At 37.9% G+C, this 14,915-nt stretch overlaps 1 protein-coding gene and 1 non-coding gene across 2 annotated transcripts in view; one reads left to right on the top strand and one right to left on the bottom strand.

Moving 5' to 3' along the window:
• The window catches only part of LOC129738183 (glycerol-3-phosphate acyltransferase 1, mitochondrial), a 55,118-nt gene extending 40,479 nt beyond the window's left edge, over positions 1-14,639 (bottom strand). The window contains exons 1-2 of the mRNA XM_055729373.1: positions 13,881-14,639; positions 4-241 (exon numbers count right to left, since the gene is read on the bottom strand). Coding sequence (XP_055585348.1) covers positions 4-241; positions 13,881-14,221 — 579 coding nt within the window. The 5' untranslated portion in view covers positions 14,222-14,639. The remainder of the gene's footprint in view (positions 1-3; positions 242-13,880) is intronic.
• On the top strand, positions 1,316-1,429 carry Trnay-gua (transfer RNA tyrosine (anticodon GUA)). The gene is made up of 2 exons: positions 1,316-1,352; positions 1,394-1,429. It is a non-coding gene; the product is annotated as a tRNA-Tyr (tRNA).
• Positions 14,640-14,915: the final 276 nt, after the last annotated feature.

Below are 14,915 nucleotides of genomic sequence, written 5' to 3'. Positions count from 1 at the left end.
CACGTACACCTGAAACTCCTTCAAACCGAACATGGCAAAAGTGCCGTTACCGGTTACGGCATTCGGGTACAGGGACATGTTGTAGCTGGCCGCCAGACTCGTCACGTTGTCCAGGAAATCATCGAACTCGACAAAATCCATCTCGGTTTCGTCCGGATGCCGACTCGGTGATGCACCCAGTATAAACTGCACCAGCTGCCCATAACCGTTACTCTCGAAGCGGTGAAACAGATTGTTGAAGCTGTAACGGGTTTGGCATCAGTATCTTAAACATTGAAATGGAGCCGATTTCTTTGTAAAACCATAACGAATAAACGAATTTCCGGGATGTCCGGAGAGTTTTTAAGAAGATTAATTGATTTGTATAGATAGGAGAAACTCCTATGAAAAATCAACTCAAAATATGACACAACTCGAACAATTTGATTTAATAAAATGTTTAAAGCATATTTTGATTTGACACAACAAGTTGATTTATCACTTATATTACTCAAACTGAACGACTAAACTATTTTTGAAATAACCATATGATTTATTATATCCACTCTAAAAACGTTGGTCCCATACAAAATAATTGTAAAATGCGACACATCTAAGGCATTTTTCAATTGATTTTCATGAAAAACCTTTCCCATTTTGATACAGAAGTGGGTCTCAGACAAAATAAAATGGGATCCCATACATTGTCAATATGAAACACGACATAAATCAAACAGTTTTCTACCATTTTTTTAACCAAATTCAGCACACAAACAATCACTTATCTTTGTTGCAAAACACCTATTTTTTGAAGACACTTTGAATTTAAGCTCGGTTTTTCGAAGACCACACAAATCCCAATCAAAATTTTTTGGAAACTTCTGATACCAGACTTTTGGACAATCCATAAATGATGAGCCTATAGGTAGTTTATGAAAGTCGGCTCAGCAGTTTCGATATTTTATCCAAAATAATAATCCGGGTCTAAGACATCAAAATCGGTTGAAAATCCTTTTTTACTGAATGACGCTGATATCCCTATTCAAAAATCGAAAACCTTTTTTTAAGAAAAGTCAGAAAATTTTATGTTTCCAGCTTTAACTATTCATACCTATAGACCCTAACTGAGAAGAAATGTTAAAGAATGCTGCCATAAATTAGCTGCCTGCAACCGTTTCTTTCATGCATGAAATCTTCCACCACGTGCTGTTCGCTTATTCTATTTTTAGCATTTTCCCCCTTTCAAACGTTCAACCAAACCGACACCCAGTTCGGTTCGATTCGTGTCCAACGAGAGAGAACCAGCACGGCCATGTGCCTGCCCTTCTGCAAGCAACCTTCGATAGCTCAGTTGGTAGAGCGGTGGACTGTAGTGTTAAGTCCTCTCCTCCTCCGGGAGAGAGAGAAAATAGTAATCCATAGGTCGCTGGTTCAAATCCGGCTCGAAGGAGTGTTGTGATCTTTTTTTATTGAATAAGTTTCTTTTTCCCATGACTATAAAAAATAACGGTTTTACTACGTTATCGTCTTCGTGAATGAAATACGCTCTTTCATTGATGTTTCTTGCTTCTCTCTCTCTCTTTCATGATTTACTACAGCAACGGTACTCATCATCAGTTGTTGTTTACGATTTTCTTGTACCTACTTCTTGAATTGAAAAAAAAAAAACAAACAAAAAAGTACTCCCAGTAGCCCAATGACTTTTATTCGCTGCTCTTGGTGCTAATATTTGGCTGCTGGCATGGTGATGTTGTTATTATGCGCTTTTGTTTTGATCGTTTTTTTTTTCATTCAATGTGATAGCGGAGTGAGGCGATGGCCTGAAGAGTCGGAGAGCTGATGCTCTCGTGAGAGTAAGAGTTTCTAAGAGCAAATCGTTTTAAAGAGCATATTCTCTGGAACTCATTCTCAACTTTTGCGCGTAGAACATGAAAAAAAAACAAAACAGTCCATCAAAAGTTAACTGCATTTTGGCGGCCTGCTGTCTCTCTCGATGCGTACACCTCCTATCCTTCCACCAATAGTTGTTTGATATTAAACCTAATTTATTGTGTTCCCCCTCTCCAACCCTCCTTATCAATGGATGGTTTCACGTTTCACCCTTGCTTCGAAGAATCTGATGCCCAATCTGTATGGCGACATGCTGATAGTCAGTCATGCTGGTCATGCTAGAGCAGAAAAACATACCATTTCATGTTAAAATGCGCCGATTTCACCAATTAATGATTGCAAGCAGAAATGAGGGTACCACAGGCAGGTTTCCTTTATCCTTGATAGGCTCTCCAAATTTGGAAAATAAATTTCCATGCGATTGGACAAAACCCAAACCATGGAATTTAGTGTACCTTCAAGTTCAATTTTCCATACTTTGTCCAAAGGGAATTATGTTTTCAAAAGTCTTGAATTAGGTAACATACTTGTTTTTTGAAGTTACTAAAAATCTTCATCTCGTAAGACTCAGGCCTTGGATTGGAATTTTTCGGTGCTTCGGCTATGCAGCTTAAATTTCAAATTTGTTTCATGTTTCCTACTTCAAAACACATGATTTTTTGTAGATTTTTTACTTTACGAGATATTTAAAAGTTTTTCACGAAAAAAATGAACGCTATTTCAAATGCAGCATCAGTCATTGAACTACATTGTATCATTGTACTTTCCAATGTTTCTAGAAAGTTCCATTATAATTCCTTAGAAAAATCTGGAATATTCTATACATAATTGATTGATATAATTCCGTCGTTTCCAGAACATTCCATTAGCCCTACACTTTGATATTAGCCTTTAGGCCGAGAAGCGATACATTCCATTAGCATATAAATACAGAGTCAAGTGGTATTATCCCAACCTTCAGTGAGTATAAGTGCATCCTTAAGTTTGTTTTCTAAGTGAAAATAAAGTTTTCTCAAATACAAAAAATGTGGTTTTGTGAATCCAAGTACCAAGAAAGTTATCCCTATCGACGTCAGTGAAGTTACTAAAGCTTTGGACTGTCGTCGATGTTAGAGTTCCCAGTACTCTAACCGAGTTTGCTTGCCAACATTTTTGCATTCCGTTACCTGCAACGGAACAGTTTTGCTGCTAACTCTCTTCAAAGGACACAACAAAATGTATAAATACCTATTAGGATGGCCTAAATGTATGGGAAAAAATTCATGAGAAACCGACTTTTTACATTTTGTAGATTGGCCCAAAAAACTGATCAGTGTAAAATTTCAGCTCAATCGGACTTTATTTAGGGGAGCCTCAAGGAGCTCAATGTTTCGGTTTATTGACCTTTGAAAATCACCAAAAAAATGTTCCCCCTCGAAGGGAATCGGAAAAAAAAATTTTTTTATGCCAAATGACTTAAAAATACATAATAAATCGAGATATGGTTTCAAATTTTTGACCAAAAATCGACTTTCCGGGAAGCCGTTTTCGAAAAACCGACAATCAACCTAGTCAATATTTCAATTTTATATCTTCTTTTTTTTCTAATTCATATTCTAAGCTTGAACCAGAGGGTGATTCGATTAAATAACAACGATGCCCTTTGAAAGAGCCGTGGACTGTATTTTGCTCGAATTTGGGGACCGTTCGAAAGTCCGAAGACACAATTTTCCGGATGCTAATTGGAGGGATTTGACTTGAATAACTTGGCACTTAAATGTTCTCTATTTACAGTTTTATTTACACTATTTACACTTATAATTAATTGAAGGAAACATAACTTAACGGAGGAAGGAAAACTTAACTTGGAAGGAATTAAAGGAGGAACTTAACTCAGCAGGAACTAATTTCAACTCGTTGGAACTTCTTCTTAAAGAGCCACGTCTTAACTGGCCGGAAACTTGAATGGATCTGGATGGATTGGCGAACACGTCAGTTGCTTGAATGATTGCTTCATTCACACGCACACAAACATCTGTGTGCGCAATGGAACTTTCCACTGCTCGCTGACTGAAGTAACAGCATGCAATTGTTGTTGTACGCCGGCCGGCGTTTACCGGCGTTTCCTATGTACACATATGAATGCATGTCCTTGAATGGACAAACAACACACAAAAGTAGCAGGCGGTGATCGGTGATGACTTTTTTCGTTGGTGGCGCAATTGCGACGTTGCCAATTCTTCGAGTTTGGCTCGAACACCCTTTATTTTTCTTAAGGTATGAGCTGTTTTTTGAAATTTCTTCATTTGAAACGGATCATACCTTGAGGCTTTAATAAGCTAAACTCGTTTTGTATATTCACAATTGTTTGCTTATAGGTCTAGCTTATACCCAAGAAAACAAGATCAGATCATGGGTCATGTCATGACAGAAATATTCCGATAATGTGAATGTAAATAAAACATCGATCATCTTAAATCTGGACGCACTGTTTATTATATCATAGAGCTTACAGTTGTCTGGGATGTTTTGACAGTACTTTGTTTTGGAATGTTTCCTCTATCAGTGCTGAAAATCTCATTACGATTTGTTTCAAAAAAGTTACACCTGATGAAGGCCGTGAAACGAAAATTTAATTTTGGAATCCCACGTCAAAAACCCGACGTGGTCGGGTTCAAAAATAGCGAAATCGTTAAAAATAGTCAAATCGACCGTGTGCAACGTTTCCCTGAGATGCATACTATCGATCGGCAGGTTCATACCAAGCGTCATAGTGGAACTAAGGATCGGAAACTGCATTCGAAGGTGTTGAGAACGATCAAGGCAAACCCAGGGCAGTTGGACTATGACATCGCCAAGAAATTCAATGCCGACCGGTGCACCGTCAGAAGGATTCGTCTGCGCGAAGGAATACGATTTTATCGGGCCAGTAAGCAACCAAACTAGTCTTTGAAGAAGAATGTAGAAGCCAAGAACAAACCCGGAAGTTATACAAAAAGGTTCCGAAGTACGACATGGATGACAAAACGTACGTGAAGATTGATTTTGGGCGGCTTCCTGGCCAAACATTTTACAAAGCCATTGATCGGGGTGATGTCCGCGGTAAGTTCACATTCGTTTTCGCCGATACGTTTGCAAGAAAGAGTTTGACTCCAGGATGTACAAGGAGGAATGCCTGAGAAATCGTACTCTTCCGTACAAAGAACCAGCCAAATTTTGGCCAGATTTGGTGAGCTGTCACTACAGCAAAGTGGTACTACAGTGGTATCGGGACAACGGGGTGGATTTAGTCGAAAAGGACATCAACCCATCCAAATGGCCTCAATTCTGCTCTATCGAAAAATATTGGGCAATTGTCAAGCAGAAAATGAAGAAGAACGACTTGGAATGCAACAGATATGAAGAGATGGTGAAACAAAATGAACGCTGCGCTTAGCGAACAGGGTATCCAAACTATGATGAGTGGTATTCGACGTTAAGTTCGAAATTTCATCAAAACGACGCCGGAATAATTTTTTTATTATTTTTCCTTTAAATTGCAATAAAAAACCTACATTTTGAGTACAAAACATTTTAATTTCGTTTACAGGACCTTATTACATAAGACGAATCACGAGTAATTTTACTCGAGTGAGCCATTTTGTATTACAGTAGTCGAGTCTAGTAGAATTTCAGTCGAGTAGCTCGACTGAGTCGCCTGCTTGAAAGTCGTGACTCAGCTGTTTCACTCGACTACCGTAATAATTTCGCTCGGCTCGACAGTGACTGGAGTCGAGTCGAGTTACTCGACTCGTATTATGTAATAGGGCCAAGAGAATTGTTAGTTTTCCATGCAAAAATAGAAATTTATTGTCATCACTAGCTGACCCGGTGTGATTTGCTACATCTTTAAAATTAATAAAATTTATGAATTTTTTTAAAATTATTTGAATTTTTAACATGATTTTCGTATATTTTTATTTATGAAATCTCAACACCATTAAGACGGAACCTCTTAAAAATGCGACCGGCAAGTTGAGCTTCGATTTGTAATACAAAAAAAAATATAAGGATTGTTTTGAATCTGGAATTCTTTATTATTACGGTACAATAAGTTACATAAAAGTGATACAATAAAATTTGTATGGGAGTCCTTTCCTTCTTTCTATTTTCCCACTGGAATGTGGAAATTATACCAATTAATAAAAAAAACATTTCTCGTTAATTTGACTTCATTTGCTGGATAAGCTTTCGAGTTATTATATAGATTTCTCATATACCCATTGGAAGAAGGGGCGGAAATATTTTGTTGCGATCACTTGATTACTGAATCTCTTTCACACGCCAAATTTGCTCTCGTTTGCTAATTAACTTTTTGAGTTATGTAAAAAATTGTATTGGAACCCCCCTCCCCACTTCTCACTGGAAGGCAGGAAGGGAAAGAAATAAAAATAGAAACACTCCTCGTATTCAAATATCCACCATGCCAAAATTGTTTCACTTGACCTGATTAGTTCTCTAATTACGCAGAAAAAATGTATAAACACACCACTCCCTCTTCCCATTCTTACAATTTGATTCTATTTGCATGATTAGTTCTCGAATTATGCAAAAAATTACGTGGGAGTCCAATTTCCCACTTTCTCTCTCCCCGCTTGAAAGTGGGAGGGGTACCAAACCTTTATAGAAGCATTCATCGTAACTAAATACACTTCCATGCCAATTATGGTTCCATTTGCATGATCACTTCTCTTGTTATTTAAATGTTTCTTTTGTTGGGGAGGCTCCCTCCCCCCTTTTAAAAAGGGGGAGGAATTTTCAACTATTATAGGAATATTTCCCGGCCCTCATATACCCTGCATGTTGTTGCATGTGCATGCAAAACGGTTGAGTATAGTTTCCAAGTCTATTGGGAACAGATAGCGTGAAGAGAAAGTGTAACAGCGGAATCTCAATGTTTCGGCCAGATTGTGAATAAAAAGTTTTATCTGTCCAAGTCACTAGTTCTGAGAGTAGGTGTCAATTTGAAGGAGCTGATGAATTGCGAGAGGCCCTTGATAAGAGTTGTGTTTACACATCTAAACGAAATTACCAAAGTTAATAACATTTGAAGGCTGTTATGTTAAACACTATCAGCAGACTGTTTTCTGAATAAGTACATGAATAAGAAATGAAAATGAGGTATTTTCTAAGCTTTAAAATCATTATGAAAGGAATTGTTTTAAAGTTTAACCATCTGATACAATGAACAAAATTGGTGAAGGGTTTTTATTCGCCGCGACAGATGAATCAAGATAAAGCAGCCCGGCTGCTGAATTTCCAATTCGCGTTTCTGTATTTCTATTCGAGATAGAAGAAAAGAATTGCAACTGATGACTGACTGACCTGACTGATGGTTGGGGTGGAAGAGGTGAGGAGCTTGCTGATTGCAATTCAACGCAATTAATATTGTGTACTCGGCGTGCCCGCACTCAGCTTACACCCATCAGGACGGGTCAGGTCCGCGGTGCCGGTAGACATTCAGGCAATAATAAATAAACAAACGAAACAACGAAACAAACCCGCGAATGATAATGTGGCTGGGCTGGGAAAAGCGGCCTGGCCTGTCGAAACGCACCAGTTGTTATAGTTTTCAGAACAGTGGTGTCCAACGAGAACGCGAAGTTCTAAGGGTTGTCGTCGCGGGTTAGCTAAATTAATTCTTCGTTTTTATTTTATTTTTCCACCTTATTTATATAACTTATTATTATGTATACAGGGCATCTTTCAATCGAAAGTTTCATGTCTCTAGTACATAAATTCACAGAGAAAGTCAGCATAGCAGTCTTATCTCAACCAGCATCGTGATCGGTCGTTTCCTTTGATCTATTAGTTGTTTTGAGAAAGTCTTTTGTTCTTTGTTCTTTATTTTCTCGCTCGTGAAGAGTTTTCAAGGTTGACGAAATAACCTAGAAATAAAAGTAGAGTGTGTTTGAACGTTAAAAACCAGCCTCGTCGCTATGGCGACAGAGGGGTTTCGTAGAGGAGACGATTTCCCAGCTCTGGGATCTTTAATCGCAAATCGTGGCGAAGTTTGCTACATTGTTGTGGAATTCGATAAAGAAAAAGCGGAAAGTGATAAGAAAAATTTTTCCTTGGCCGATGTATCACCATTCCTAATTCATCGATCCATCATCAATTCAATTGGAGATGTAGAGGATTCACGTACAGAACAAAATGGCGCACGTATTGTTCTAAAAATAAGAGGCAGATCAAAACGTGAGAAACTACTTCAACTGTCTCAACTGGCTGATGGTACCCGGATCAAAACCTTCGAGCATCCGTCGCTGAATTTCTGCAAGGTAGTGATTTTTGCCCCGGAGGTGAAGAGCGTTGATGATAAAATCATTTTGGAGGAGTTACGAGATCAACACGTGGTACAGGTAGACCGTATAAAAAAGAAGGTGGGTGAAAAGCTAGTCAACACCGATAGCATTGTGCTGACTATTAGGCAGCAAACGGCTCCGGCTTTTATAAAATTCGGATTTACAAAAAAACCAACACGAACATATTATCCCCGTCCTATTCGCTGCTCAAAATGCCTTGAGTATGGCCATGTCGCACACAAATGTGAAAAAAGTAAAAAATGTAAGAACTGTGGAAAAGATTTTCATGGCGATGAATGTGCACTTCCTCCTGAATGTATTAATTGCTCTGGTCCCCATCCCGTTACATCTTCCTCTTGCCCTGTTTTCAAATCTGAAGCAGCCATCGTAAAAATTAAAATCGATAACGACATTCCCTACCCCTCAGCTCGCCGCATTTATGCTGAACGAAATGAACATAAATCATATTTAGATGCTTCAAGAAATATCTCTAATCGATTAAACGTTTCCCAAGTTGTCCCACTTCCTCTCCGCCAATGTGGTTGCAAATGCTCTTGTCAATCTCAATCTCTTCCTCTCGCTAGTTCAATTGATTCACCAATAATAATTAACAAGTCACCAATTGCTCTCTCGAAAATTATTGTCCCTCTCACTCAACCAAAAAGCTCTGAAAACACTCAACATAAATCCCAATCTATTCCAGCCGCAAGTTCAACTGACTCATCAATTACTACCAACAAATCTCCAATTGCTCTCTCGGAAAATCTTGTCCCTCTCACCCCACTAAAAAGCTCTGAAAATACTCAACCTAAATCGAATACGAATATTGTGATATCCGAAACTAAACAAAACCCTAAAACTAGAAGAAACGATCAATACTCTCCGAACATAAATCGATCAACAAATTCACGATCTCCTGTGAAGAACCCTCTTTCACCTAATAGTAAGGAACCACCTAGCAAACATATCCGGAAATCTAGTCCAACAATTGATTCTCGCAGTGATGCCGATATGTTCGATGATGACGTTGATGATATGTTTATAGATAATATTTAAAATGTTTATTTTATTTAACTTTTCTTTTTTCATAACTTTCATTTTCAACATTTTACAATGGAATTTGAATGGTTTAAACTCTCATCGAAATGAATTAAAGCATCTTATTTCTGATTATAACCCAAATATCATGGCGTTACAAGAAACTCATCATAAAAAATCCTTTCAATTAAAAAACTTTTTTGTTTATGACAAAAAAGGTGTGGACTACAACTCAACTTGGGGTGGAGTCTCTATTGCAATATTAGAAAATATCCCACATGCTCAACTACCTTTAGATACACAACTACAAGCTGTTGCAATCCAAATTTTATATCCTTTTAAATTAAGTATAGTATCCCTCTACCTCCGAAATGGACATTGGAACAAATCTGAAATTTCGAATCTAGTTAAATCTTTATCACCACCTTTTTTAATATTAGGAGATTTCAATGCTTGTCATCCTGATTGGGGAAGCTCTGAAGCAAACAGATCTGGAAATATTATTTCAGAAATAATTGACGAAAACGATCTGATTTTATTAAATAATGGCTCTGGAACTCACTTCTGTATAAACTCAGGAAATATTTCTAGTATAGACTTGTCAATAGGCAAAGGAGAAAAAATAATTGATTTTTCATGGAAAGTTTTAGACGATCTATATGAAAGTGATCATTTTCCTATAATGATCTCCATTGATAATGAAAATATAAACAGTATAAATAGACGTTCTAATTGGGTTACAAAAGCAGCAGATTGGAATACTTTCGAAAGAGTAATTGACGAAAATCTTCCAGCAGGGGGCTCAGCGACAATAGAAGAAATAAGTAGAATTATTTTTGATGCAGCCCACCAATCTATTCCTCGAACTTCAGAAATCCCTCCTAAGAAAAGAGTTCCTTGGTGGTCAGAAACAGTTTACTCCGCTATTAAGCGAAGAAGAAAAGCTCTTCGGGCTCTTAGGAATATTGGAAAAGATCATCCTGAATATGCTAGTTTTCTCGAAGAATTTAAAAAAGCTAGATCCGAGTCACGTAAAATAGTGTGGAACGCAAAAAAAGAATCATGGGAAACTTATACTTCAACTTTCAATTCTGACACACCGCCTTGCGAAATGTGGGGGCGTATTCGAGCGCTTCGGGGAATCAATAAAACATCCAAAATAACGATCATAGAAACCACTGAAGGACTTACTGATGATCCTTTGAAAATAGCCAATACACTTGCTGAATGTTTTGCTGAGAACTCTAGCAGTTCTTCTTACGATTCCGAATTTTTAGTTTATAAAAATATTAAAGAGCAACCAATTTCTTGCAATTTTTCTGAAAATGAATTATATAACAATCCTTTCTCTATCGAAGAGTTAATGATAGCTCTTGACAAGGGCAAAGGTAAAAGTTGTGGGCCTGACAACATAAATTACTCCATGTTGCAACATCTTCCTTTTCATGCAAAACACACACTCCTTAAAGAATACAACCGTCTTTGGACAGAAAATATTTTCCCTCAAATATGGAGAGAGTCACTCGTTGTACCTATCCCGAAACCAAATAAGATTCATACTGATCCTAAAAATATACGTCCCATTTCTTTGATTGCCTGTCCTTCCAAAGTAATGGAAAGGATGGTTTCTTCCCGACTTGCATCAGAGTTACACAAAAGAAATTTGATAGATCCACGACAATTAGCTTTTCAGAAGGGTAGATCAATGGACGAACATGTAATAACACTGATAGGTGATATAAAAGAGTCGTTTAGGAGAAGACATATTACCGATGCTGTTTTCCTAGATATTTCGAAGGCCTACGATGTAACTTGGCGTTTTTTGATACTCAAGCAATTAAAAGATTGGAGAATTGGTGGAAATATGTTTCGATTCGTTAAAAATTTCCTTCAAGAGCGTACTTTTAAAGTTATAGTTGGTAATTGCACGTCGGATACCAAATTATTAGAAAATGGTGTTCCTCAAGGGTCGGTTTTAAGTGTTCATCTGTTTTTGATAGCAATCAATTCTGTATTTAGGTACATTCCACGTGATGTTAAGATTCTAGTTTTTGCAGGCGATATCGTTTTGTATGTATCCGGAAAAAATGGAAATTTATTGCGGAATAAACTGCAAAAAGCTCTCACAAAAATAGGAAACTGGTCTAATCGCTCAGGTTTTAGGATTTCTCCAGAAAAAACTGTTGTTATGCGTTTCACAAAGAAAAAAACTACTGTCATTCCAAATATCTTAGAATTGAACGGATCCCAACTAAACAATGTAGAAGAAGTTAAATGGCTCGGAGTAGTTTTAGTACCTAATTTGAGCTTTTTACCATTTATAAAACAAACTGTAATGACATGTTACAAAAGATGTAATATACTGAAAGCAATATCAAATATAAAAACTGGAGGTCAATCTAATGTAATTCTTAACATAGGGAAAAGTATTGTTTTTAGTAGACTTTTCTTTGCAATTCCTGTATTAATTTTCTGTAACAAAAGTCTTTTAAAAAAGCTCGAAGTAATCTACAATAAAGTTGTTAGACTAGCTATAGGAGCCTTTTGCTCTAGCCCAATCAAAAGTATTATGGCTGAATCAGGTCTTCCACCTTTTGAATACGCCATGCTGTACAACACTGCAAAATTTTTCATTAGGTTTCAAAATGTTGAAAATGAAAATGTCAGAAGAGTTATGAACTACTCTATTTTTATAACAAAGAAACAAGAATTAGAATTTCAATTAAACTGGGTTTTACCACCTTCGGAAAACTCACAAAAATACTCATACAAATGGAGTTCAACACCTGCTAGAATCAATTGGGATATGTTAGCTTACCGTGATAAAAATTTACCAAATATTGTCATCCAGAAAAATTTTCAAAAAATTGTAGATCTAAATTTTCAAAATCATTTAAAGTACTTCACTGATGGCTCAAAAACAAGTAACGCTGTTTCTGCAGGACTTTTCCATCCCCAAAATTGCATTTCCCAATCCCTTCCACTTCCTAACTTCATTAGTATTTTCTCCGCAGAGGCTTTCGGTTTAATGACAGTATTAAAAAAAATTGAAAATGCCACCTTACCACACGTCGTATTCACTGATTCCGCTAGCGTTTTGCTAGCTGTTGAATCATGTGACAGTCGACACCCCTGGGTCCAAAATATAACAAAAATTGTCCAAGAAAATATGCATATAGACTTGTTTTGGGTCCCTAGTCATAGGGGCATTTTTGGTAATGAACAGGCTGATCTTGCGGCTAGAAACGGATTGACTCTAGAACCTTCCTTAATTCCTACTCCTCAACAAGACATAATTAATGAAATTAAAAGAAAAGTTGGCATTCTATGGGATAATGAGTGGACAAATACAGCAGACAATAAACTTAGGGAGATAAGATGCACAACACGCCATTGGGAATACAATACCACGTCAAGACGAGAAGAAGTTGCGATTCGACGTTTAAAAATAGGACATTCATGGGAAACTCACAGATCCTTGATTGATAAAAGCGACATGAACTGCGAAGTTTGTGGAGTAAGAAGAACCGTTAAACACCTCCTATTGGACTGCAAAAAATACGAAAGTCAAAGGCAAGAATGCAAAATTGGAACAACGATAGGCGATATTTTATCATACACCCCAGAAGCAGAACAAAAACTAATAAAATTTATAAAATCAAGTGGTCTTATAAAAAAATTATAAAAATCGGAATATTGTGTTAGTTTTAAGGCTTAATGTAATTAATTTTAAGTATTTTATAAGTTAAGACTCGAATGAACACTAAGTGTTTAAAAAGTCTCAAATAAAACTAAAAAAAAAAAAAAAAAAAAAGTCAGCATAGATTAATCAAATTCCTTGTAGATTGACGGTTTCGGCATGAAGCAAATAATTTCAAAGGTTTTTTACTAATACGGACGGCTTATTTTGACTATAAAAAGAGTTTGAATCTCTTGATATATTTTCAGTGCTGAAAGCACTTGGAAGAACTAAATTTAGAATTTCAAGCAAATCCAATCAATTGAGACTGAGGCTTCTCTTCTTGTCAGCTGTTTGGGTCCAGCGATACACCCCTTGCTTCGAGACCCACCGAAGCTCATCCCAGTATCCATCTCTAACCTTTTCTTCAATTTGGACTTCCCTTTGAAATTTTGTTAATGTTTTGTTATTTTTGTCTCTTTCGATTTCAAAGTTTGCCGACCTTTGCTCCAGTAGAAAAGTGCACGCATCGCTGCTTTGACACAAGCCAAACTGCAGCAGCGTGCGGTGCATCCTTTCCAAAGCAACTAATTTCAGCCGAATTTTTTGGTTGGGGCTCATGGAGTCAGAATTTCTAATGCACTTCACTAGAAGAATCACATACAACATCTGAAAAACTAAATTCGACAGCGAATTTTGGTTATTTTTGATATTTTGTGGGATCTATAACGCTCAAAACACGTGTGTAATATAGTTAACACACAGTATTGAAATGTAGTCTCCATTTAGAGTTGCTACCAAAATCATGTGGCGTGAATTTTGGAACCTTCAGTGATCTCACTTACTGTGAATCTTTGAAGAACGTGCCTCTAAACGGGGCAGCAATGTCAAAAGGTAGTAAGAAACATGTGACGATGGAAGGAAGAAAAAAAAACAACAATAATAAATGATTAAGCGTCCGGTATACTTACAGTTTGATCTGCTCATCGAACTGTATCTTGTGATAGAAGATCGGATCACGTTCTTTGTAGATGCGCCGGGTTAGAAAGGGTTTTGGTGGGGCAACGTTGTACAGCACCGTAATGTGGCCCCGAAACTCTTCCTCCACCATTGGCACCGGCAGCTGGGACAGCTTCTCAGCCGACGATACAGGGATTTCCGCCGCCAGATACTGGTGCCGATCCAGATGGCTGCAGGTTGCGTCCTGATCGACGGACATTGCCCCGCGGGACGGCAACGCCACGATCAGCAGTAGGCCAAGAACGTTCCATCGCCGGGGCCGTTCCATTGACACTGGCACTGGCGCCATCATATTCCATACGCAATCTACGCGTCGTCGCCTCGTCGAAACTCGACCACCCCGCTGCTAGGATTATAATTTACCTACTGCTAGCAGGCCGATAGTGTTACCGCACTACTTTTTCAATGTTCTGTAGTCTGTTTTTTTTCTTCTTTTAATTTAAAAATAAACCGATTCTAGACTACGATTAAGCGCTCTGCTGTTTACACCCGACAAATCGTTTTACGCGTTCGTTGAGTCGCGGTCATCGCAGACAGCGCGATACTCACGTCGCGGGATCAGAGCACACACTGTCTGTCTGTCTGTAAGGTTGCCTGCCGGTTCGCGGCATCGCGCGGTTGCTATGGCTCTGGCCCGCGCAATGAGTTTCGCGGGTTCTCGCGTTACTCACGACTCAGGTCAGGAGCGAGTGAGTGACCTGACCCTCTCTCCTACAGCTGGAGCACGAATCAAATGGGCGTGAGAATTTCAACACCACTTGCTGCGTTTGTAGCTACATATGTATGTTAGTTAGTATGATTGCTGTTTCTAGCTCTAGAATAACGAAACTCGAAAAGAATGTTGGGAAAATGTGTATTAACTTCAACGTAAAAGGTAAGCGGACCTTTCTCCGTTTTCTGTTATTGTCTCGAATTGACTTTCTAATTACCACAATCATCACGTTTTCTTTTGCTAAAACCGCTAACGCTTATCGCACGTGAACTGT

This window comes from Uranotaenia lowii, chromosome 1, assembly GCF_029784155.1.
Source record: "Uranotaenia lowii strain MFRU-FL chromosome 1, ASM2978415v1, whole genome shotgun sequence".
Classification (NCBI taxonomy): domain Eukaryota; kingdom Metazoa; phylum Arthropoda; class Insecta; order Diptera; family Culicidae; genus Uranotaenia; species Uranotaenia lowii.
The sequence above is the reverse complement of the archived record's forward strand: the minus strand, read 5'-3'. Positions and strand labels throughout refer to the sequence as shown.